Source organism: Marmota flaviventris, chromosome 18 (genome assembly GCF_047511675.1).
Source record: "Marmota flaviventris isolate mMarFla1 chromosome 18, mMarFla1.hap1, whole genome shotgun sequence".
NCBI classification, from domain to species: domain Eukaryota; kingdom Metazoa; phylum Chordata; class Mammalia; order Rodentia; family Sciuridae; genus Marmota; species Marmota flaviventris.
The window spans coordinates 2275311-2300026 of NC_092515.1; the positions used below are offsets into that span (position 1 = coordinate 2275311).

The window sequence follows — 24716 nt, forward strand, 5'->3', positions numbered from 1 at the left end:
ACACTTAATGACCTCCTAGAAGAAGTGAGTAAGCATTAACTGAGGTACTCTTCATCAACCAAGGAAGATGCTTCCCAAGTCGATGGGTGAGGCCAGATACGCACCTGCCTCTTCCATCAGGCTCCGTCAAGATGACCAGTGGGCAGCCCTTTTATCCAAACAGGGACACTGAGATAGCCACTCTCTGGAGCTGGCCAGAAGTGGGTAGCTGCTTTGTATCTGAGGAAACTAGTATTCAAAATTCAATTTATAAATGAGGAAACAGACAGGGAGATGGAATGAATCACTCCAGGTTGCACAGGTGACCGGCAAGAATGCAAACACAGGTGGCGGCTCCAGTGCTCACCCTTGTCCCCTGCAACTGTGTGCAGTGCAGGCACCCGTGGGGCAGGCCAGCAGCAAGTCCAGGAGACACCCAAAGGCCGCTTCTGGGCATGGAACCCAAAGTGAGTGTGGCTGAGTCGCCGGGAGCTTCAGGGAGCAGGCACGGTGCTAACTAGTGTACACTTCCACGCTCGTCTCACTCGCTCCTCACCGTGTGTTTACAAAGGGCTGTGCCCGTGGTTTTAGAGGCATCTGAGTTACCATGAGCTGGTCGTTTGCTTGAGGTCACAGGTGGACCGTGGAAAATGGATAATGCAAAAGCGAATCATGGTGTAGGCACAGATGCAGCCCAGGGTGACCCAGAGCATGTGGTTTCTGAACTGATCCCAAGGGAGAGATGGAATGAGATGTCCCCACAGAGTGGGAAGACGCCCCTGGGGGAGGAGGCATGTGCAAAGGCGGGAGGTGAGACCTCCTGGTTCCTCTGTCAGAGCGCAAGGCTTTGTGGGGCAGGAGACGCGAAAGGGCCCGGGGACACAAGCTCTTCCTGGGCTGGCCTCCACTTGCTGCCATTCCCTGGGAGGAGAGGGAGTCCGTCAGTCTCCTGGACTGTCCTGCTCTGACCACAGAATCTGCACACTGCCTTCTTACAACAGCTGGAGCAGTGCCCCCTCCAGGTGTTCCTTCGCCTGAGTGCAGGGACCGAGCAGATGGGGCTGGGGCCCAGGATCCTGAGGGGATCCGGAGAGACGGAGCAGGAGCCTGCCACAGGGTAAGGAGCAGAGGTGAGGCCAGTGCAGGGCGAGCCCAGTTCACAGGCTAGAAGCCTCTACTTCCTCCTCCTCCCCTTCCTGCCCTCGCCTCTGGCCTCACCACTGGACTGGGAAAGGGGGAACTCTTGAGTTGAAAGTCCAGCAGGTGGAAGAACCAGGTCAGGGACTCCTGTGTTCCTCCAGTGTCTGGACACATGGCCAGCACTGGCGGGGCCCTCAGGGTCCGGGGGAGCTTGGTGCTACTGGTAAGTCCTCCCCTTCTCAGGAAAGAGCTTGGGTCACAAGGAAGGGGAGACTGGTGTGAGGGAGCTGGGTCCTGGGCCTGGGACCTGAGGAGGAGGGACTGGTCTCCTGGAGAAGGAAGGCAGATTAAGGTTGGGGGAGACGGGCGAGTCTCACACCTAGGGTGCAGGGCACACAGGGAGCCCAGAGGCTGACTCCCAGTTGCTGCAGTGCACACAGAGCTCCAAGATCATTGCTGACTCAGACCCAGACCCCTCCCTCAGACCCAGGGTCCAGGCCCAGCCTCCTCTCTCAGACCCAGGGTCCAGGCCCAGCCTCCTCTCTCAGACCCAGGGTCCAGGCCCAGCCTCCTCTCTCAGACCCAGGGTCCAGGCCCAGCCTCCTCCCTCAGACCCAGGGGTCCAGGCCCAGCCTCCTCTCTCAGACCCAGGGTCCAGGCCCAGCCTCCTCCCTCAGACCCAGGGGTCCAGGCCCAGCCTCCTCTCTCAGACCCAGGGTCCAGGCCCAGCCTCCTCCCTCAGACCCAGGGGTCCAGGCCCAGCCTCCTCTCTCAGACCCAGGGTCCAGGCCCAGCCTCCTCCCTCAGACCCAGGGGTCCAGGCCCAGCCTCCTCTCTCAGACCCAGGGTCCAGGCCCTGGGTCCAGGCCCAGCCTCCTCCCTCAGACCCAGGGTCCAGGCCCAGCCCCCTCCCTCAGACCCAGGGTCCAGGCCCAGCCCCCTCCCTCAGACCCAGGGTCCAGGACCAGCCTCCTCCCTCAGACCCAGGGTCCAGGCCCAGCCTCCTCTCTCAGACCCAGGGTCCAGGCCCAGCCTCCTCTCTCAGACCCAGGGTCCAGGCCCAGCCTCCTCCCTCAGACCCAGGGGTCCAGGCCCAGCCTCCTCTCTCAGACCCAGGGTCCAGGCCCTGGGTCCAGGCCCAGCCTCCTCCCTCAGACCCAGGGTCCAGGCCCAGCCCCCTCCCTCAGACCCAGGGTCCAGGCCCAGCCTCCTCCCTCAGACCCAGGGTCCAGGACCAGCCTCCTCCCTCAGACCCAGGGTCCAGGCCCAGCCTCCTCTCTCAGACCCAGGGTCCAGGCCCAGCCTCCTCCCTCAGACCCAGGGGTCCAGGCCCAGCCTCCTCTCTCAGACCCAGGGTCCAGGCCCAGCCTCCTCCCTCAGACCCAGGGGTCCAGGCCCAGCCTCCTCTCTCAGACCCAGGGTCCAGGCCCAGCCTCCTCCCTCAGACCCAGGGGTCCAGGCCCAGCCTCCTCTCTCAGACCCAGGGTCCAGGCCCAGCCTCCTCCCTCAGACCCAGGGGTCCAGGCCCAGCCTCCTCTCTCAGACCCAGGGTCCAGGCCCTGGGTCCAGGCCCAGCCTCCTCCCTCAGACCCAGGGTCCAGGCCCAGCCCCCTCCCTCAGACCCAGGGTCCAGGCCCAGCCCCCTCCCTCAGACCCAGGGTCCAGGACCAGCCTCCTCCCTCAGACCCAGGGTCCAGGCCCAGCCTCCTCTCTCAGACCCAGGGTCCAGGCCCAGCCTCCTCTCTCAGACCCAGGGTCCAGGCCCAGCCTCCTCCCTCAGACCCAGGGGTCCAGGCCCAGCCTCCTCTCTCAGACCCAGGGTCCAGGACCTGGGTCCAGGCCCAGCCTCCTCCCTCAGACCCAGGGTCCAGGCCCAGCCCCCTCCCTCAGACCCAGGGTCCAGGCCCAGCCCCCTCCCTCAGACCCAGGGTCCAGGACCAGCCCCCTCCCTCAGACCCAGGGTCCAGGCCCAGCCCCCTCCCTCAGACCCAGGGTCCAGGCCCAGCCCCCTCCCTCAGACCCAGGGTCCAGGCCCAGCCCCCTCCCTCAGACCCAGGGTCCAGGACCAGCCCCCTCCCTCAGACCCAGGGTCCAGGCCCAGCCCCCTCCCTCAGACCCAGGGTCCAGGCCCAGCCCCCTCCCTCAGACCCAGGGTCCAGGCCCAGCCTCCTCCCTCAGACCCAGGGTCCAGGCCCAGCCCCCTCCCTCAGACCCAGGGTCCAGGACCAGCCTCCTCCCTCAGACCCAGGGTCCAGGCCCAGCCCCCTCCCTCAGACCCAGGGTCCAGGCCCAGCCCCCTCCCTCAGACCCAGGGTCCAGGCCCAGCCCCCTCCCTCAGACCCAGGGTCCAGGCCCAGCCCCCTCCCTCAGACCCAGGGTCCAGGACCAGCCTCCTCCCTCAGACCCAGGGTCCAGGCCCAGCCTCCTCCCTCAGACCCAGGGTCCAGGCCCAGCCTCCTCCCTCAGACCCAGGGGTCCAGGCCCAGCCTCCTCCCTCAGACCCAGGGTCCAGGCCCAGCCTCCTCCCTCAGACCCAGGGTCCAGGCCCAGCCCCCTCCCTCAGACCCAGGGTCCAGGACCAGCCTCCTCCCTCAGACCCAGGGTCCAGGCCCAGCCCCCTCCCTCAGACCCAGGGTCCAGGCCCAGCCCCCTCCCTCAGACCCAGGGTCCAGGACCAGCCTCCTCCCTCAGACCCAGGGTCCAGGCCCAGCCCCCTCCCTCAGACCCAGGGTCCAGGCCCAGCCCCCTCCCTCAGACCCAGGGTCCAGGCCCAGCCTCCTCCCTCAGACCCAGGGTCCAGGCCCAGCCCCCTCCCTCAGACCCAGGGTCCAGGCCCAGCCTCCTCCCTCAGACCCAGGGTCCAGGCCCAGCCCCCTCCCTCAGACCCAGGGTCCAGGCCCAGCCCCCTCCCTCAGACCCAGGGTCCAGGACCAGCCTCCTCCCTCAGACCCAGGGTCCAGGCCCAGCCCCCTCCCTCAGACCCAGGGTCCAGGCCCAGCCCCCTCCCTCAGACCCAGGGTCCAGGACCAGCCTCCTCCCTCAGACCCAGGGTCCAGGACCAGCCTCCTCCCTCAGACCCAGGGTCCAGGCCCAGCCTCCTCCCTCAGACCCAGGGTCCAGGCCCAGCCTCCTCTCTCAGACCCAGGGTCCAGGCCCAGCCTCCTCTCTCAGACCCAGGGTCCAGGCCCAGCCTCCTCCCTCAGACCCAGGGGTCCAGGCCCAGCCTCCTCCCTCAGACCCAGGGGTCCAGGCCCAGCCTCCTCCCTCAGACCCAGGGTCCAGGACCAGCCTCCTCCCTCAGACCCAGGGGTCCATTTCCAGCCTCCTCCCCCAGACCCAGGGTCCAGGCCCAGCCTCCTCCCTCAGACCCAGGGGTCCATTTCCAGCCTCCTCCCTCAGACCCAGGGTCCAGGCCCAGCCTCCTCCCTCAGACCCAGGGTCCAGGCCCAGCCCCCTCCCTGGTGTGGTGTGTGAGCTATAGACTTCAGTTTCCTCTTTTTAAAATTTTTTTAGTACCAGGGATTGAACTCAGGGGCTCTTAGCCACTGAGCCCTGTCCCCAGCTCTATTTTGTATTGCTTTTTTAGAGACAGGGTCTTCACTTGGGGCTTCACTTTTGCTGAGGCTGGCTTTGAACTTGCAATTCTCCTGCCTCAGCCTCCTGAGCCACTGGGATCACAGGCCTGCGCCACTGCACTGGGCTTCAATTTCCCTGTTTTCCCACCTCTTCTGTATTTGTTGATTGCTTCCCTGTTCCCAGTATTACAAGGTTATATTTTTCTGAAAGTGAAACCATTAAGTTTATGTCTTGTCCTCAGCGGGGAGCCAACCTTAGCTCCTGCGCCCTGGAGCCCCACCCTGGCATGCTCTCCCTGCCCAGAGCACTTGAATGCTAGGGTGACCTTTGCTCCTCTCCTCGGGCTTGGTGACTCATGGGGGCGGGGTGGGTTGCTCCAACGGGGAAGTGGGGCTGTGTCTAATGGTGTTTTCCCTGGGCTTTCCACAGATTCTGTGCAGTTGGACAGGGTCCAGGGCAGCCGGTGAGTGAGCCCATCCGAATTCACTGTCCACAAAAACAAAACAAAAAACCAACCAGGACTTCAACTCCCATGACCCTCCTAGAGTCTTCATGGAGGTCCTGGTGGTCCGTGGCAAGGCCTGATGAACGGGGTTGTTTCTGAGCTTGGAGCAGACCTTGGGGAGTGGGAGGGATGGCAGTCCTCTGCTCCTTGGTCTATGTGGTTCTCTTCTCCCTCCTCAGGCCCCAACCCAGTGAGAAACCTGAGAGTGGACGCTCAAAGCAACAGCTCCCTCACCCTGCACTGGGAGGTCCCCCAGGGCCCGGACACCCAGAGCCTCACCTACTGGGTCCAGTGCACTGGAGATGGTGGCAGAAATGAGACCCAAAACACGACAGACACCAGCGTCACAGTGCACGGACTTGATGCCGCGTCCCGGTACACACTCTCAGTGTGGGCTGAGAAGGACGGAGTGCCTGGCTCCCAGGTGACCCTCAATACTGCCACAGGTGAGAGGAAGGTGCTTTAATCATTTCTTTGTTACAGGGAGGTGGAAGGATGGTTGGGAACTGGCAAGAGGAGGGGAGCCAGTAGAATGACCAGGCCACACAGGCAGTGTGTGGTGCACGTGGTTGTGATCCCAGGGGTTTAGGAGGCTGAGGCAGGAGGATGGCAAGTTTGAGACCAGCCTCGGCAACTTAGTGAGACCCCGTCTAAAATAAACAATAAAGAGGGCTGGGAATGTGTTTCAGTGGTTAAGCACCCTAGGTTCAATCCCCAGTCCCCTCACCTCCGCAAAAAGACACATATTGACTTCCATTTTCTGTCAGCCATATCACAATAAAGAAAAAGAGGCTGGTGAGATGAGTCACCAGGAGCTGTTTCATGGGGCTCAGCAGATCCCCAACAGTATCATCTCTACCTGTGATCTGTATAAGAAGGACCCACGAGGTTGTCTTTAATTTCACACCAGTGTTTCATTCTTTATGTCACTCTCATGGTACATCTCCACTGGGACAAGGCACATCACATAGGATAGCCACGTGGGGCTTGTGCTATCATGTGGGACAATGCGGGTCCAAGCCACCCCTCTCACCTGCTGGGTCCAAGGGTTATAGAAGAGCTGGAAATTCTGAGGACCAGAAGCCACAACTGATTTCTCTTCCTATTTCCAGCCCCCAACCCAGTGAGAAACCTGAGAGTGGACGCTCGAAGCAACAGCTCCCTCACCCTGCACTGGGAGGTCCCCCAGGGCCCGGACACCCAGAGCCTCACCTACTGGGTCCAGTGCACTGGAGATGGTGGCAGAAACGAGACCCAAAACACGACAGACACCAGCGTCACAGTGCACGGACTTGACGCAGCGTCCCGGTACACACTCTCAGTGTGGGCCGAGAAGGACGGAGTGCCTGGCTCCCAGGTGACCCTCAATACTGCCACAGGTGAGAGGAAGGTGCTTTAATCATTTCTTTGTTACAGGGAGGTGGAAGGATGGTTGGGAACTGGCAAGAGGAGGGGAGCCAGTAGAATGACCAGGCCACACAGGCAGTGTGTGGTGCACGTGGTTGTGATCCCAGGGGTTTAGGAGGCTGAGGCAGGAGGATGGCAAGTTTGAGACCAGCCTCGGCAACTTAGTGAGACCCCGTCTAAAATAAACAATAAAGAGGGCTGGGAATGTGTTTCAGTGGTTAAGCACCCTAGGTTCAATCCCCAGTCCCCTCACCTCCGCAAAAAGACACATATTGACTTCCATTTTCTGTCAGCCATATCACAATAAAGAAAAAGAGGCTGGTGAGATGAGTCACCAGGAGCTGTTTCATGGGGCTCAGCAGATCCCCAACAGTATCATCTCCACCTGTGATCGGTATAAGAAGGACCCACGAGGTTGTCCTTAATTTCACACCAGTGTTTCATTCTTTATGTCACTCTCATGGTACATCTCCACCGGGACAAGGCACATCACATAGGATAGCCACGTGGGGCTTGTGCTATCATGTGGGACAATGCGGGTCCGAGCCACCCCTCTCACCTGCTGGGTCCAAGGGTTATAGAAGAGCTGGAAATTCTGAGGACCAGAAGCCACAACTGATTTCTCTTCCTATTTCCAGCCCCCAACCCAGTGAGAAACCTGAGAGTGGACGCTCGAAGCAACAGCTCCCTCACCCTGCACTGGGAGGTCCCCCAGGGCCCGGACACCCAGAGCCTCACCTACTGGGTCCAGTGCACTGGAGATGGTGGCAGAAACGAGACCCAAAACACGACAGACACCAGCGTCACAGTGCACGGACTTGAAGCCGCGTCCCGGTACACACTCTCAGTGTGGGCCGAGAAGGACGGAGCGTCTGGCTCCAGGGAGGTCCTCAACGCAACCACAGGTGAGAGGCACCAAGTCCCAGTCCTATCCTGTCATCTCCATGAAGATGGGTGGCAGAGGGCATGGAGAAGCTCCAAGCGGGGTCAGCTCCTCGTCCTCCACACTGGACGCTTGTCCAGACTTGGGATGCATCGGACTGGACCCTCGGTGACCTGCAGGAGAGACTGGCCGCATCCAGGGTCACCTTTCTTCAGGAGACAGGGAAGGTGTGCATGGGCTCTCCTGCCTCTGAGTAGGGGGTGAGCAGGCCTTCCAGACCATAATGCCAGGGCGTCGTAGCAACCACGGCTCGGAAGGAGCCAGGGCAGGAGATCAGAGCTGTGCTGTGGGGACACTCTGGTCCCCTGACTCTTCCCCAGTCTCCCACTGGGCCACGTCCTGGAAGCTCAGACCCAGCAACCATCCCCTGATGGACAGCGTCCTTGTCTAGGCCTTGCTATCTGATATGGTAGGCACCACCACAGGAGGCTTCTTATTTCTAGTTTTTGAGCGGAGTCTCTTCATGTTGGCCAAGCTGGCCGTGAACTCCTTGTCTCAAGTGATCCTCCTGACTCAGCCATCTAAGTGCTGATGACAGGCCCTGCCACCATGCCTGGCTACGTCTGGCTTTTGAACTGTAAGTCCACTAAAATTATAGAGTCAGGTCCACGTTTCATGTAGTCAAGAGGAGCTGGGTGCCATGCTGCTCTCCTGTAATCCCAGTGACTTGGGAGGCTGAGGCAGGAGGATCTCCAGTTCAAAGTCAGCCTCAGCAACTTAGCGAGGCTCTAAGCAACTCAGCAAGACCCTGTCTGTACATAAAATGAAAAGGAGGGCTGGGGGTGGGGCTCAGTGGTGGAGTGCCCTGAGTTCCATCCCCAGTACCCCCAACCAAACAAAAACAACAATAAACATGGACTCAGGAGTCCTGTTGAAAGACTCCAGTCCCAGCCCTGTCCTCATGGGGCCAGTGCCTGCCATACTGAGCAGTGGGGAAGCACAGCCTTCGTCAGACGTCCCTTGGGAAAGCCCTGGTCTGGGTCCTTGCTACTCAGGTGAGGTCATGTGTGGGCAGCTCTAGCACCTCCTGGGGCTGATGGGAGACGCAGGACCTCAGCTCCAGGCCAGACCTTCTGAATCTGCCTCAAGAGCTCCCGGGATGTACATGCAGGCTCCGTCTGAGAAGCTCGGGTCCAGACCATGCCCCAGTCCACTGGGACCGCAAGGAAGGAGAGCTAGGAATGCTAAGGGCCCAGTGTCCCTGGGTCCCCGTCCCTTGTGCTGCTCCTCTGCTCACGTTGGATCCTTCTTGTTAATCCCTCAGCCCCCAACCCAGTGAGAAACCTGAGAGTGGACGCTCGAAGCAACAGCTCCCTCACCCTGCACTGGGAGGTCCCCCAGGGCCCGGACTCCCAGAGCCTCACCTACTGGGTCCAGTGCACTGGAGATGGTGGCAGAAACGAGACTCAAAACACGACAGACACCAGCGTCACAGTGCACGGACTTGAAGCCGCGTCCTGGTACACACTCTCAGTGTGGGCCGAGAAGGACGGAGCGTCTGGCTCCCAGGTGACCCTCAATACTGCCACAGGTGAGAGGAAGGTGCTTTAATCATTTCTTTGTTACAGGGAGGTGGAAGGATGGTTGGGAACTGGCAAGAGGAGGGGAGCCAGTAGAATGACCAGGCCACACAGGCAGTGTGTGGTGCACGTGGTTGTGATCCCAGGGGTTTAGGAGGCTGAGGCAGGAGGATGGCAAGTTCAAGACCAGCCTCGAGCCAGTGGCAGAAACAAGATCCAAAACACAAGAGACTCTGGGTCTGTGTATGCATTTGGGTTGCGGGTGGAGAAGAAGCGGGTTAGTAGCTCCCCAGAGACTAATTACTGCCAGCGGGAGTGCATCACTGTCCTTCCCTTTGCTGAGAGAGGTGGTGTGTGATGGTCTTGGAGTGACAGGAGACTATGGGGGCTGCCGGGAACACACTGCATTGGGGCCCTCGTGAGCCAGATACTAGTGAGCATCACATCCAGGGGTGTTCCGGTCTCAGGTGATGAAAAAAGATTGTCCATAGCGCCTTCTGCTTCCAATAGGAGTTGGTCAAGGTCTAAGGCTCCTGAAGGCCGTCCCAAACACCAGGGTGTGTATCTTCCTGCACCCACAAGGATGTGAGGGGCCAAGGCCTGCCACCTGAGCTCTGTGGGGCTTACATACTGCCAGCTGGATCACTCCATTCCTCCCAATTGTGTCACACATGGAGGATGGACATTCAGATGATCAGGGACAGCAGCTTGATGTGGACAGCTCCCACTCTGTAGATCTACATTGTCCAATAGCGTAGCTCCTGGCTGTCGTGGCTACCTACACGTAATTAAGTTGCATAAAGTTACAGATTCATGTTGCAGTAATTCACTTGCAGGTCAGCATGGGAAAAGAAAGAAGAAGCAGAGCAAGCAAAGCAGCAGCAGAAAAAAAGTCCTTTATTGTGTACAAGCAATCTTTTTATAGTCTTGTGAACAAAGAAGGCAGCCTTCCAACATCAATGAATCAGGCCTTTCAGCTAATTAAACATAGCATACAGAAGTTTTACTCTCTAATCAGAAGTGACCCCTTCTCATGGCTAATCTATTCTCGGCCCGGAGTATGTTGAGCTCTGCTCTTTGTTAAGAACAGATAATAAAATTTTTCTCAGCGCCCTCCTAGCCCACTTGGCAGAACATCCCGTTTGCAGGCAAGTCCTCCCAAGGACAGCAGACACCTCGTTTTCAAGCAGGTCCGCTGTTACCTATCTATACCTTGACAGAATATCCTGTTTGCAGGCAGACTCCATCAAGGACAGTAATAGTAACGCAGTCACATCTGATTCTCTACAGATTCAGCCCTGGTGAAGGGCTCCCAGGAATCCCTTCATCTTCCACCAGTGTGCCTACCTTGATGGACACTAGGAAACACCCCCTGTGCCTCTGTAGGGGCACTGATTCTCCACATGAGGGCCCAGACTTAGGAACTATTCACCTCCTGGAGGCCCCACCTCTTGTGAGTGTCATGTGGAGGATTAGGTTTCAACATAGGAATTTCAGGGGAGCACAGCTGTTCTGGTCACAGTACTACTTAGATGGTGGCCCATGTGTTGGCAGTTCAGTATCCACAGAGTTGGCTGGAAATGCAGAATCTGTCTCCTGCTAGATCTGATTCAGAAATTGCATTGTAGCCATCCCTCAGTGGTGTATGTACTCGAAAGTTCTAGAAGCTCTGGTAGAGACCACACCCCCTTATCTACCAGGACAAGCAATTAATGCAGAACTGGGCACTTTGGGGGTCAAGAGTGCCACTGACGGCCACTCTGTACTCTACACCCCTACTCAGTTTGGACTCTTCCTAATTTTTTAGCCCCTAACCCAATTCGAAGCCTGTCTTTGGAGGGTCAGACCAACAGCTCCATCACCCTGAGCTGGGAGGCCCCCAGTGGCCCCGAGCTCCAGGACTATACATATTGGGTGCAGTGCACTGGAGATAGTGACAAGAATGAGACCCGACACACGACAAGCACCAGTGTCACGGCTGAGGCACTGGAACCTGGAACCTTGTACCAGTTCTCCGTGTGGGCAGAAAAGAATGGAGTACCCAGCTCCAGGCAGAATCTCAGGATGGCCACAGGTGAGGACCCCCACCGCCCACTCCCTGTTCTGGTGAGCGATGGGGAACTGACAAAGACGGATCCTCCTCTGGGCCTGGGCTCCAGCTCTTTGATCCCTGGTCTCCTTGGCCCCACGGAGCCAGGACTATGGGAGAGATGTGGCCACACCTGGGGAATGGCTCTGTCCTAAAGAAGAGGAGCGCTTGTATAGCTGTCCCCTGCCACTGGTTGCCGGGCTGCAGGAGCCCAGGCCACTGCAGGCTCCATGGCTAAGAAGCGTCCCTTGACCAGCTGAGCTGCACAGGCTTGGGTGTGAGTGGGCTCTGCGCCCCCCAGGACTAAGACTGTGGAAGTCCTGACTCTCTGCTCCTCCCACCAGTCCCTAATGCTGTGGCAAGTCTCGGAAAACAGGATCAGACCAACAACTCCATCACCTTGAGCTGGACAGCTCCTGTGGGCCCCACTCATCCCCCGTACACCTACTGCGTCTCGTGGGTCAAGACGGGCAGTACTGCTGCGTCCCGCAACACCTCTGATACCAGAATCACACTGACCGCGCTGGAAGCTGGGAGCCTGTACCACGTCACCGTCTGGGCTGAGAGGAATGAAGTCAGAGGTTATGCCAGTACCCTCATGGAGGCCACTGGTGAGACAGGGTCCAGTTCTGGTCCCAGCCTGACTGCGATGGGGGCTGGGAAATCATGGGGGGACTTTGAAAGCTTCTAGGAGGTAAAGAGAGCCCAACAGCTATGCAGTCTCACGGCAGCTTGGACTTATAGGGCCATTCTAGGAGTCCAGCAACCAGGGATTTTGAAGCCATGGAGCCTGTCTTTCCTGCCTTTGGGAAATAAGCTCTTTTGGATGGGGGGAGCCAGTACCACCTCCTGGGAACCAAGAGTCATCAGCTGGACTATAGCCAGCAGATGGTTCCGGTGAATTTGATGAACAAAGGGCTCTCAGCTTGCACATGGAGACTCTCAAGTCAGAAGAATCAAAATTACTGACTCCAGAGACTGGGTTCATTGTTGATGGATGGAATCTGGGAGCATTAAACCCTGGGTTGGCCCTTCGGGCTAACAAAACTAAAGTTGGAAGCTCCCACTAGCAACCTGGTATGTCCAGGAGTGAGAGGTTTAGATTTTGTGGGCTGAGGTGAGTGGACCTCAAATCCCATCATGCCGTGGGGTCAAGACTTCATAAACTACCATGATAGAATCCAAGGGCTCATGGGAGTTGTAGTTTTAAGGGACGTGTTTTCCTTTGGGGAGAAGAAAAAAGGATGGAGAAGACCCAGGGGTGTAACCAGGGGACAGCAAGAGCTCAGATGATGCGGGTCCTCACCAGGCCACAAGTTTCTGAGTTCTTTTCTGTGGTCTCTAGAGCCACGGATAACCAGGGCAGCTCAGCTTGGCTGTGAGCAGGAGGCAAGCAGATTCAGGGATTCAGGGAGAAGGTTCTTTGAGGATACACCCACTTGAGGCTCCGACCTCACTTCTCAGCTTCCAGTGAGGTCCTACATCTGAAGAATGCAAGTCAGACCAGCAACTCAGAGACCCTGAGGTGGCAGGCCCCCGCAGACCCTCATTCTGGGCTCTACACATACTGGGTGCAGTGGGCTAGGGAGGAGCATCCCCCGAGGGAGCAGGATCCCGCCCGAGACTAGACCAAATCAATGGGCAGGACAAATGAGACTTGGTATGAGGGGGCAGCCCTCAAGCCTGATATTCTGTTCAACTTCAGTGCGTAGGAGAGGGAGAATATACCAGCTCCACACACAGCCTCTGGGCACACAGGTGACTTGCCCTGCCCACCCTCACTGTGGAGAGGGCAAGGGCCAGGAGAGGAGCGTGGCCTATAGGTCCTTTAGGCCCTGGTGTCATGTCTTTCTAAGGCTGCAGTGACACCAAGTCCAGGGTTTGGGGTTCAGTTTGAGGGGACTCACGTCCATTTGGGGAGAATAGAAACTGAGGGGAGATGAGGCATTCGAGCCTGTGGCTAGTTCTGGGGACAGGTATGACTGGTGGGGTGGCTTGGAAGGCATGGCGGGTGGCCCCCACTGACTCCTCTCCTTCCCTTCACCAGCCCCAGACCCTGTCACCATCACCTCCTGCGTCAGCACCTCTAGGGGGTATGGGGTCATCCTGACCTGGTCCTGCCCCTCCGGGGGCTATGAGGCCTTTGAATGGGAGGTGGGCGGGCAGCGTGGCTCCCAGGATGGATCTTCATGTGGCAAGGACGTGTCTGTGCTCGGTCTTGGGCCGGCTCAGTCCTACCCGGCCACCGTCACAACTATCTCAAATGGAATGAGGGCATCGTCTGTCCCCAAGACCTGCAGCACCGAGAGCGCAGGTGAGTGGGAGTGGGGTGGCTTCCGGGCCCTGCTGTGAGGGTACACACAGGGCTCTTTGGTTTGTCTGTTTGTCTTTTGCTTCCTGATTTCTCTAAAAGAGCTTTATTGAGATATTATTCACAGAACACACAGTTCTCCCAGTATGAGGCAATTCAGTGGCTTTCAGTGCATTGGTAACATCGTGCAAACATCATGCATTCATCCCCGAACACTGCCATGCCCTGAGGAGGACGCTCTGTCCCCTTAGCCATCACCTCCTAGATCCCCGTTCTCAACCACTGAGCCCTAGACAGCCTCTCACTTCTATCTCCATAGATCTCCATCTCCAATATGTTTCCTATCTCTATAGATTTGCTTCCCTGGATGTTTTATAAAAACAAAATCATCCATTACGTGATCCTTGGGACCTCCACTGAGCGTAATGTGTTTGAGGGTCATTTGTGCATGAGCATGCATCAGTACTATCTTTTTATTGCAGAATAATACTCGTGGATGTATATACCATGTTGTTTTATTCATTCATCAGCTGATGGATCCTTTGTGCCATTTATGCCTTTTGGCCTCTGTGATCAGTATTGCTATGACATTTGTGTACAGGTTTTTGTGTGGACATGTTTTTATTTTTGTTGGGTATATGCCCAGGAGTGGAATTGGTGGGTCATATGGCAACTGTGTTTTTTGTTTTATTTTGTTCTTTGTGGTACTGGGGATAAAACTTGGTGAACACTTAACACCGAGCCACATCCTTAGCCCTTTTTATTTTTTATTTGGAGACAGGGTCTTGCTAAGTCACCAAGGCTGGTCTCAAACTTGCCACCCTCCTGCCTCAGCCTCCCAAGTTGCTATGATTACAGGCGTGTGCTGCCACCCTGGTGTTGTACTCTATATTTAACTTTCACATTTTTACCCAAAGTGACTGCACCATTTTACATTTAGCAATGGTACTTGAAGACGTTTGCAGCTTAGACTTTGAAAAGTCTGATCACGTGTCATAACTGTGGCTGTAGACCTCGCTTTGCCCTGTTCATCCCTTCCTAGAGTCAGGGTGTCTTCTAACAGTGGGCCTCCAGTCTGGAGAGAGAGTGACATGATGATACATGGATGCCACTCCAGACTGGGCTTTGCCAGATTCCGTTGCTCAGCACTGTCCTCCTCGTAGCAGCAAGGGTCCCTCAGAGGACAGATGCTCTGCTGCGGTGTGGTAGGTCCAAGTGCATAGGGAAACAGTGCCCGTGGAGGCTGTGTGTCCTGCTGGAGCCTGTGCAGCAGCCTGCCCAGGACTATTGAGCAGCTGCAGCTGGGGTCTCCATGGTGATGAAGATGGGCGGGGGCTTGTGTCCCCCTGAGGCCAGGCATTTAAGGATAGATGTCGGGTAGCTGTGCCCATCAGAGCCTGGAACCAGCCAAGGCCTTAGGCCCCACCAGACCTCGATGGTCCCCTGCGGGGAGCCCTTCCCTCAGCAAACAGGACCTCTGGAAGTCCAAGCCTCGGGCTGGGGGGAAGTGTGTGTCGGGGAGTCCCCTCAGCCTTGGCTTTGGCCTCTGTTGTCATGGCAGGCTGTCCACCTCCACCCATCAGATGCCAGAAGCACCCCCACTACCAGGCTGTGACACCCAAAGATGTCTCCAAACAGTGTACAGAGTCCCTAAGGGGCAACCTTGCCCTGTGAGAGCCACTGGTTGGGACAGCAAGGGGGTCCCTGTTTGGCTACCAGCTCTGCTCAGAACAGGGTGTCTTTGGATGGGGACCTAAGGACATGAGAAGGGAGGTCGGATCAAGGCAGCTTTGAAGGAGGTGGCCCTTTCCCTCCTCTGCCTGAGCTTCTCCACCCTAGGCCTCTGAGCACAGCTGGGTGCGGCCAGAGGTAGGTCAACAGACGAGACTTGGGCTCTGAAGGCTCCCCTTGCCTCCTCCCCCAGGGGTCATTGCTGGAGCCATTGTGGGTGTCCTCCTGTTTCTCATCCTGGTGGGCCTGCTGATCTTTTTCCTGAAGAAGAGGTGAGACTCAGTGCAGGACTGACCACCTAGGGGGTGGGGACAAGGCAAGGAAGGGTGAGGATCCCTGGTCCCAGCCTAGTGCTGAGCCTTACATCCCAACATTCTTTCCCCAGGAATAAGAAGCACCAGGAGAAGGCAGTGCCCAGGGATCTGGTGTTCGGGTGAGTAGAGGGCTTGGGGGACCATCTAAAAGGATCGCTGTCAGTTCATATCAAGGGGTGCTTGCTGGTAACTGGTCAGATCAGAGGGCGGGACCAGCGAATCCACCCAGAGCAGCCTCAGAGAGGACTAGTACCCTCTGCAACGGGGCCCAGGCACTTCCTAATTACTTTCTGGGTCAGGTCCAGGACATCCTGCGTTCCTCAAATACCACCAAGTATGGGAAGCGTGTTGGACACTCTTCTAGGAACGGTTCCTCCTGTGCAGTTTGCCCTCTAGCACGGGAGACATTGAGTGAGAGAATATAGATTAGGATGCATGTGTGAAGACAGATGAAGCCACAGAGGGGACAACACCAAGACAACAACGTGACAGAACACCAAGGAAGGAAACAGAGGGGACACCAGAGGTACAAAGACCTATCAGGTTTACGGATAAATAGAGTATTTAAAAATGATCATATTACCAAAAATGATCTATAGAATCTGCCAATCCCCATCAAATTACCACTGATAGTCTTCACAGAACTAGAAAAAAGAAGTCCTAAGATTCATATACAAGAATTAAAAGACCCAGGATAGCCAAAGAAATTTTGAGTAAAAAAGATGCTGGGGGGCGGGGCAGGGGGGCTGGGGTTGTGGCTCAGCGGTAGGACGCTCGCGTAGCACATGTGAGACCCCAGGTTCAATCCTCAGCACCACATAAAAATAAATAAGTAAAATAAAGGAATTGTGTCCAACTACAACTAAAAAATAAATAAATAAATAAAGGTATTGTTTCCAACTACAATTTAAAAATATTAAAAAAAAAAAAAAAAGATGCTAGAGGCATCACAATACCTGATTTCAAATTATACTACAGAGCTGCAGTAACAGAAGCAGCCCGGTGTTGACATATAGATGGATGGAAAAGACTAGAAGACACAGAGACAAACCCCCACAGACACAGTCCTCTGATCCTTGACAAATGTGCCATAAACATTCATTGGAGAAAAGACTCCTTTTAGTAAATGGTGCTGGGCAAACTGGATATCCATACGTAGAAGAATGAGATTAGATCACTGTCTCTCACTCTGCACAAAAGTCAACCAAAAAATGGGTCAAAGACCTGGGAATAAGACCAGTCTGCAAGTGCTGGAAGAAAGCCTAGGGCTAACAGTCCAATACGGAGCTTCCTCAACAGGACTCCTGGAGCCCAGGAAGCAACTCCGAGAATTAATAAGTAGGTGGCCTCAAACTTACAAGCTTGGGCACAGCAAAGGAAACAAGAGTGTGAAGATGGCCCGCAGAATGAGAGAAAATCTTTGCCATCTGCTCTTCCAACAGAGGGTTGACATCCAGAAAACATAAAGAACTCAAAGCATTTAACATATACACACAAAACCCTAAACAATCCAACCAATAAATGAGCAAATGAACTAAATAGACATTTAAAATGAGAAATACAAATGTCCAACAAATACATCAAAAAATGTTCAACACCTACAGCATCAGGGAAATAAAAATGGCATTAAGATTTCACTCCACTCCAGTTAAAATGGCAATAATCAAAGATACAAATAATAATAAATGCAGGTGAGAATGTAGGGGAAAAGGAATACTTTCACACTCTTGATGGGGTTGTAAATTAGTATAAAGACTATGGAAATCAGAATGGAGGTTCCTCAAAAGTCTAGGCATGGCTGGGTGCTATGGCACATGCTGTAATCCCAGCAGCTTGGGAGGCTGAGGCAGGAGCATCTCAAGTTCAAAGCCAGCCTCAGCAACTTAGCAAGGCGCTAAGCAACTAAGTGAGTTCCTGTCTCTAAATAAAATACAAAAAAAAAAAAAAAAAGGCTGGGGGTATGGCTCAGTGGTTATGCACTGGGTTCATTCCTTGATACCTCCCCCCCCAAAAAAAAAAGAAAAAAGAAAGAAAGACTCGGCATGGAACCACCATATGACTCAGCTATACCACTCCTTGGTGTTTATCTTGGAGAACTGAAGTCATCTTGCTACAGTGATACGTACACACCCATGTCTACAGCAGCAACACTCACAATAGCCAAACTATGGAACCAGCCTAGATGTCCATCAAAAGATGAATGGATAAAGAGAATGTGTCGTACGTACACCATAGAGTTATACATACACAGAGTTATATTTGGCCACAAAAAAATGAAATTGTGTCATTTGCAGGAAAATGTAGAAAACTGGATGCCATTGTGTTAAATGGAATGTTTTTTCTAATATATGGAAGATAGAAAAAAAAATTTTCTAAATGACCTCATGGAAATAGAAGGCAGAGCAGTGGAGAGCCATACAGTAGAGGAAGGGGACCAGGGATAGGCAGGGCGGGAGCACTGGGGAATGAAGCTGGTCGAGGGAGCTCGTGTGTGTGCATGAATATGTCGTGATCAGTTCCCTATTGTGCATGATCACAATGCACCAATAAAAACTGTGCTCCGTGGGAGCAGACAGAAACCACTGGAATCTCAGAAAGTCGAGGAGCTTCACACTCACAGGGGCAAACAGGTCTACAAGCCAAAGAGAAAGAAGGGATGGTAGCAGACACAGAGCAGGGGAAGCCATGGCTGCAGGCTCTGAGACATAGGAAAAGAACCCCGGAAAAGGGAATAGGGGAGTAGTCCTGAAAGACAGGAGAAACACCGGCTCCTTTAAGAATATTTATTAAAATTTCAACCGTGGCAAGCAGTTTACCGCTTTCCCCAGTTTTGTGCCTGTAGTGCAGCAGCACTCGGTGGCTGTGGTTGTAGGCTGCTGTCCAGCTCTGCAGCTCTCTTCATCTTTTTTTTTTTCTTTGTATTGGGGGTTGAACTCAGGGGCATTCCACCACTGAGCCACGTCCCCAGCCCTATTTTGTATTTTATCTAGAAACAGGGTCTCACTGAGTTGCTTAGTGACCAGAGGCTGGCTTTGAACTTGCGATCCTCCTGTCTCAGCCTCCCAAGCTGCTGGGATTACAGGTGTGCGCCAAGGCGCCCACCTGGCAGCTCTTTTCATCTTACAAAACTGAAACTCTGACCCACTGAACAGTAACTCCCCACCGGCCTCCTAGTCCCTGGCGCCCAGTTTGGGCTTGACTCCTGTGGGTGGTCCACTGCAGACTCTGTCTTGCACACGGTCGTGAGGGTCATCAGCACTGTAGCCCATGCCAGCATTCTTCTGTCCTGCGGTGAAGAGAGTTTCCCTGTGTGTGGGGAACTGTGTCGTGTTGATCCACTCATCCACCAGTGGGCATCTGCGTTGCTTCCACCTTTGGGCAAATGTGCCTACTGCCACCGTGGCCGTGGGTGTACAAACATCTCTTTGAGTCCCTGGTCTCATTTCCTTGGGGGTCTACACCCAGAAGTGGCATTATTGGATCAAAACTTTATCTTTAATTCCCAGAGCACAAGATTAAAAGAGGTTAAAAAACATTTCTCCTTTCCTTCCCGACACAGATTTCCAGAGGATATCCTGGCTCAAGACTTTGCTGATCATGTTAGGAGAAACGAGAAGGACAGCAACTGTGGGTTTGCAGAGGAGTACCAGGTGGGCTGGGCACAGGGGCCACGCTCAGTTCCCTGTGCCTCCACCCTATCCAGACCTTCCCGCACCCTTTGGGTTTTGAGCAGCAACACAGACCTTGTTCAGTTGTGCAGATACTATCAGGAGTGGTCATCTTTCCAACATGTTGACTTCTTTTTTTTTTGGCCGGCGGGGGGGGGGGGTACCAGGGATTGAACTCAGGGGCACTCGGCTACTAAGCCACATCCCCAACCCTATTTTATTTAGAGACAGGGTCTCACTGAGTTGTTTAGTGCCTTGCTTTTGCTAAGGCTGGCTTTGAACTCACCATCCTCCTGCCTCAGCCTCCTGAGTCACTAGGATTACAGGTGTGCGCCCCTGCGCCTGGCTCAACACGTTGACATCTTAAACAATGATGAGCTCCAGGTCAACCTTACGGCAATTCCCCCACTCCCACTGGGGTGCTCTGTCTTTCCCCTAATGCCTGTCCCTAACTTCTCCCCACATCCTCTCAACTGCCCCACAGGGTGGGTAGCACATCTCTTCTATTTTTGTGGGTGACACAGAATCCCAGGGTGTAACGGAAAAACAGGAGGTGATGCTGAAGAGGGATGGGGAGCCCTGGGGTTCTTGGGGAGGTAGGGATAGTGTAACACCATGCACCCCCTTTTCCTCTGTCCCCAGCAACTGGCCCTGGAAGGTCATGGCCAGTCTCAGATGGTGGCTTTAGCTCCTGAGAACAAGGCCAAGAACCGCTACAGAAATGTGCTGCCCTGTGAGTTTTTCATTTCTGCTATCTTCATCCCTAGCCCTGATGTTGTCCACACTCCATTCCTGGTCCCCTTCTCTATCCTTATGAAAGACAAAGCTCCTCCCCTTGGTGGGCTCCTAGCCCACTCTGCCAGCTGGGGTCCCTCTGCCCCTCTCAATCCCTACATAGCTCCCAGTGTCGGTCTGCATCTGGGTGTGTCTTCAGTCCCTGGGTCTCAGGCTTCCCTCTGCCTCTCTGGGTCTGTGTGTATTTTTGCTAATGCTGATTTCTTCTCCTAGATGACTGGTCCCGGGTGCCCCTGGAACTCCTCCATGAAGAACCGGGCTCTGACTACATCAATGCCAGCTTCATGCCTGTAAGGTGGGGGCTGGGGCCGGAAGGATGCTCAGGGAGGCTCACCGGTAAAAGCTGAATCATCAGATGACCCTTGATATGCATGTTCTCCTCAACCAGGGACTCTGGAGCCCCAGGGAGTTCATTGCAGCCCAGGGCCCTCTGCCCCAAACTGTGGGTGACTTCTGGCGCATGGTGTGGGAACAACGGAGCCGCACCCTGGTTATGTTGACCAACTGCATGGAGTCTGGCCGGGTAAGAGGGCCTCTGTCCTAGACATTTACTCAGTGTAGATCCTGACACACACCTCTCTGCTTCCTCCACTATGACCCCAGTGTGGACCCTCCTCCCCGCCCTCTCGGCTGTCCACCAGATGACTTGTGGAAGGGTCTTAGTCCTTTTTCTGTTGCTATAACTGAGTACCATAGACTGGGTAATTTATAAAGTCTGGAGGCTGGAGGCTGAGGAACACGGAGCAGGCATCTGGAGAGCACATTCTTGCTGGTCCTAGCGTGGTGGAGGGCATCACAGAGCAGCAGGCTAGCTAGGCCCCACCCTCAAGACCCCCTCCAGCCCTAATCACCTCCCAAGGCTCCACCTCCAAATGCCATTACCGTGTGAATTTGGGGACGAGGTTTTCAACTGTTTGGGGGACAGGTTCAAACCTCAGCAGGGAGTGGAGCTGACCCCTCTGACCTTGGGCTGGAGGGACTCCTGGCTGGCATGCCTCTGTACCTGGCTGCCTATGGGTCCCACCTTGAGCAGAAGAGCCACATGCAGAGGCTTTCCCACTGACTGTCCTGTCCTCCACCAGGTGAAGTGCGAGCATTACTGGCCTCTGGATGCTCAACCCTGTACTCATGGGGACCTGCAGGTGGCTCTGGTGGGTGAGGAGGTGATGGAGAACTGGACGGTCAGGGATCTGCAGCTCCTGCATGTGAGTCCCTCCAGCCTGTGTGCGCAGAGCTCTTCATGAAGTCAGACTGCAGGGCGCCCTGCAGGCACGGCACGCTCTCCCACCAACCCTTCCTCCTTCCAGATGGAGGAGCGGAAGACCCTCTCTGTGCGTCAGTTCCACTACCTGGCATGGCCGGACCACGGTGTCCCCCAACCAGACCCCTTGCTGGCTTTCTGGAAGGTGCTCCGGCAGTGGCTGGACCAGACCTCGGAGGGAGGCCCCCCCATTGTGCACTGCAGGTACACATCACCCTGGCACCCTCTCTTGGAGAGAGCCCCCATTGGGACTCAGGGAAGGGTGTTAGATAGGTCCCTGGGGACTTGTAGAGAGGTGGAAGAGAAGGAGGAGGTGAATGCAGAGTGATGAGGGTTATAAAGCAGATTTAGATGATGATGAAATCTGGGGGTATAGTTCAGTTTGCTCTCCAGCAATGAAAACAGGATGGAGGAAGGCAAGGAAGAGGAGAGAGGGAGAGGGAGAAGGAGAAGAGAGGGAGAGGGAGAGGGAGAGGGAGGAGGGGGAGGGAGAGGGGGAGGGAGAGGGAGAGGGAGAGGGAGAGGGAGAGGGAGAGGGGGAGGGAGAGGGAGAGGGGGAGGGAGAGGGAGGGAGAGGGAGAGGGAGAGGGAGAGGGAGAGGGAGAGGGAGGGGAGGGAGGGGGAGGGAGAGGGAGGGGAGGGAGGGGGAGGGGAGGGAGGGGGAGAGGGAGAGGGAGAAGGAGGGGGAGGGAGAGGGGGAGGGAGAGGGAGAGGGGGAGGGAAAGGGAGGGAGAGGGAGAGGGAGAGGGAGAGAGAGGGGAGGGAGAGGGAGAGGGAGAGGGAGAGGGAGAAGGAGGGGGAGGGAGAGGGGGAGGGAGAGGGAGAGGGAGGGAGAGGGAGAGGGAGAGGGAGAGGGAGGGGAGGGAGGGGAGGGAGGGGGAGGGAGAGGGAGGGGAGGGAGAGGGGGAGGGGAGGGGAGGGGGAGAGGAAGACACTGAAGATGAGGATGGGAAAGAAAGCCTGAAGGAAGAGCAGGTGTGGACGGCAGGGGAGCAGGGAGCTGCACGCTTTTGAGGAACATGTGACATACCCTGGGCTCCCCTGCTGCGCCTCCCTGTTCCCTGTGTTCCTGGGGAGTGTGCTGAAGCCTGCACAGAGGAGATCCATCTGCATGAACACTTAGGGGATGAGGAAAGGGGATGGCTCCACCATGACAGTCTCTGAATTGGGGTGTCCTTCCGATGACAGTTGACATGAGACACAGCCAGTCATGCTGGTCCTCAGCACAACCTCACAAGGGGCCTTCCTCCCGTTTAAAGTCTGACTTATTGTCTTCAAGGCCAGGCTGGGATTCCTTTCTGCCTGGCCCCTGGGGGGGCCCTAACCACTCTCTGCACTGTGTCCAGAGACAGACCCTGTCGCCAGGTGGTGCCCCCAGGAGATGTCCCCAGTTTCACATGGTCCCTTCCCTCCAAGTGCAGCTGCATAGCTGGTTAGTTAAGAGGATTAACTGGAGCCACAAAAAGCAATGAAGCACTAACATGTGACAGCATGGATGAACTCCGGAATCCCCGCATTCAGTGAAAGTCAGAAAAAAGACACCTTGTCTGACTCTATTAACACAAACAGCCCAGAACAGATAAAATCCACAGAGATAGAAAGCAGGCCAGTGGTTTTCAGGGGCTGGAGGAGGAGGGTCTTGGAATGGGGCGTGGGGTCTCTGCTGGGGATGGAGTAAGTTTTGTGACTGGAAAGAGGTGGCAGTTGAACAGCTGTATGTGTACGAATGCCACTGGATTGGTCACATTAAAACGGTTGGTTTTGCGTTTAAAGAAGTTTAGAAATGATTAGATCGGGAGTTCATCTTCCTGGGCCTGGACCCCAGCTTGTCATCCATAAGTTACATGGCCTGAGAGATATGGGGTCCTCTCCCCAGTCTCCATCTGTAAAACAGCCATGCTCCTTAGGCTTGGGAAGGACGGGAGGGTGTGCAGCACTGAGAACAGGGCCCGGCAGAGGAAAGAGCCCGGCAGTCACTGTCACTGTGTACCCAGTAAGCAGCCCCACCTGAGCACTGCGATCCTGGCTGCTCCAGCAGCAGCTCCCTGGACTCAGCCTCCACACCTGACTTCCCTCCCCTCCTGGCCTTGTCCCTGCCTAGTGCTGGCGTGGGTCGCACAGGCACCCTCATCGCTCTTGATGTCCTGCTTCGGCAGTTGGAGTGCGAGGGTCTCTTGGGGCCCTTCAGCTTCGTGAGGAAGATGAGAGAGAGCCGGCCATTGATGGTGCAGACCGAGGTGATGGGGGTGTGGGGCGGGGTGGGGCGGGGATGTGGGGCCTGGGGAGGCACCCCTCATGCTCCATGCCTTCTCCCCAGGCCCAGTACGTATTCCTGCACCAATGCATCCTGCGGTTCCTCCAGCAGTCGGCCGCGGCCCCAGCCCAGCCGGAGGCCACCTACGAGAACGTGGCAAGTCTCATCTATGAGAATGTGGCTGCCATCCAGGCCCAGGAGCTGGAGGTTTAAGTCACACAGGCAGCTGGTCCTGCAGCTCAGCAAGACTCAGATCTGAATCCCCACTGCAGCCAGATTCCTGGACCCTGGGGAGACAGCGGGCTGTGACCCGGGACTCCCAGGCCCTGCTGGAGGAGTGCCCTGGGAAGCCACAGTCCTGTTTCAAAGAGGAGAGGGGTTATGGGTCTTCAACTCACAGATCCGGTGGGAGCCAGGACCTGGATTCCTGGCCCTTGCAGGAGGAGAGAGGTGGTAGAGGATTTCCTAGTGTTTCGTTGCTTTTTTTTTTTTTTTTTTGGGGTACTAGGGATGGAACCCAAGGCCTTAGGCATGCTAAGTGCTTTACCACTGAGCTACATCCCAGCACTTTTTATTTTATTTTAAGACAGGGTCTAACTATATTGCCCAGGCTGGTCTGAACTTGCCATCCTCTTGCCTCATCCTCCGGGTGGCGGGGATACAGGTGTGTGTCTCCAGCCAGGTTTAGATTTCCTAGTTCTTTAAGGGAGGAGGAGGCTGTGGCCATGAGTGCAGGCTTTCAAGGAACCAGGCTGGAACCTGGATTCTAAGTGTGGACTTCTGGTGACCTGAGGAGCAAGGGCAGGCAGGATCCTGCCCTTCGTTTACCTCAGAAGCCAGCTGGGTCTTTGTGACCAGAGGCCACAGGGCTCCCTCTGTCTGGGCGTCTGGGCACCCCAGGCTCTGCACACACTCCCTTCTATCCCAGGCCTTATTAAACAATGTTCTCCCCAGAGCTGCTCCGTGGATTTCTGGGTCCAGAGATAATTTTAGGGTGGGAGTGCGGAGTGGGCTCCTGATCTAAGGTCCTAAGCAAACTGTCCGTGGGAGGAAACTCTTGGGATCCTTAGTTTTGCTGGTCCAGTCTCAGAGAGGGCTGTGGATCTGGACCTGTGTCCAAGGTCAGCCTGTGAGCCGTTGTTTTGAGCTCAGGGCTTGGGGTTTGCTTTAGAGGGAGGAAAGCTCTGGGAGCCCATATGCTGGCGGCTTTGATGCCCTGACTG

General features: G+C 55.7%; 1 protein-coding gene across 2 annotated transcripts; it reads left to right on the forward strand.

The window, feature by feature from the left end:
- Nucleotides 1-1218: 1218 nt before the first annotated feature.
- Ptprh (protein tyrosine phosphatase receptor type H) lies at nucleotides 1219-24448 on the forward strand. 2 transcript variants are annotated; one of them, XM_071604266.1, is made up of 19 exons: nucleotides 1219-1342; nucleotides 5125-5158; nucleotides 5380-5646; nucleotides 6313-6579; nucleotides 7246-7512; nucleotides 8815-9081; nucleotides 10878-11144; nucleotides 11504-11770; nucleotides 13207-13473; nucleotides 15395-15473; nucleotides 15587-15634; nucleotides 19075-19165; nucleotides 19826-19916; nucleotides 20192-20268; nucleotides 20367-20501; nucleotides 21061-21183; nucleotides 21286-21443; nucleotides 23341-23476; nucleotides 23557-24448. In XM_071604266.1, exons 1-19 carry the CDS (start codon nucleotides 1292-1294, stop codon nucleotides 23704-23706), a joined length of 3042 nt encoding a protein of 1013 aa, XP_071460367.1. In that variant the 5' UTR covers nucleotides 1219-1291; the 3' UTR covers nucleotides 23707-24448. The 2 variants fall into 2 exon arrangements, with proteins under 2 accessions (XP_071460367.1, XP_071460368.1); XM_071604267.1 differs by lacking the exons at nucleotides 21286-21443; nucleotides 23341-23476; nucleotides 23557-24448 and having other exon boundaries at nucleotides 20192-20273; nucleotides 21061-21154.
- The last annotated feature ends 268 nt before the right edge of the window (nucleotides 24449-24716 follow it).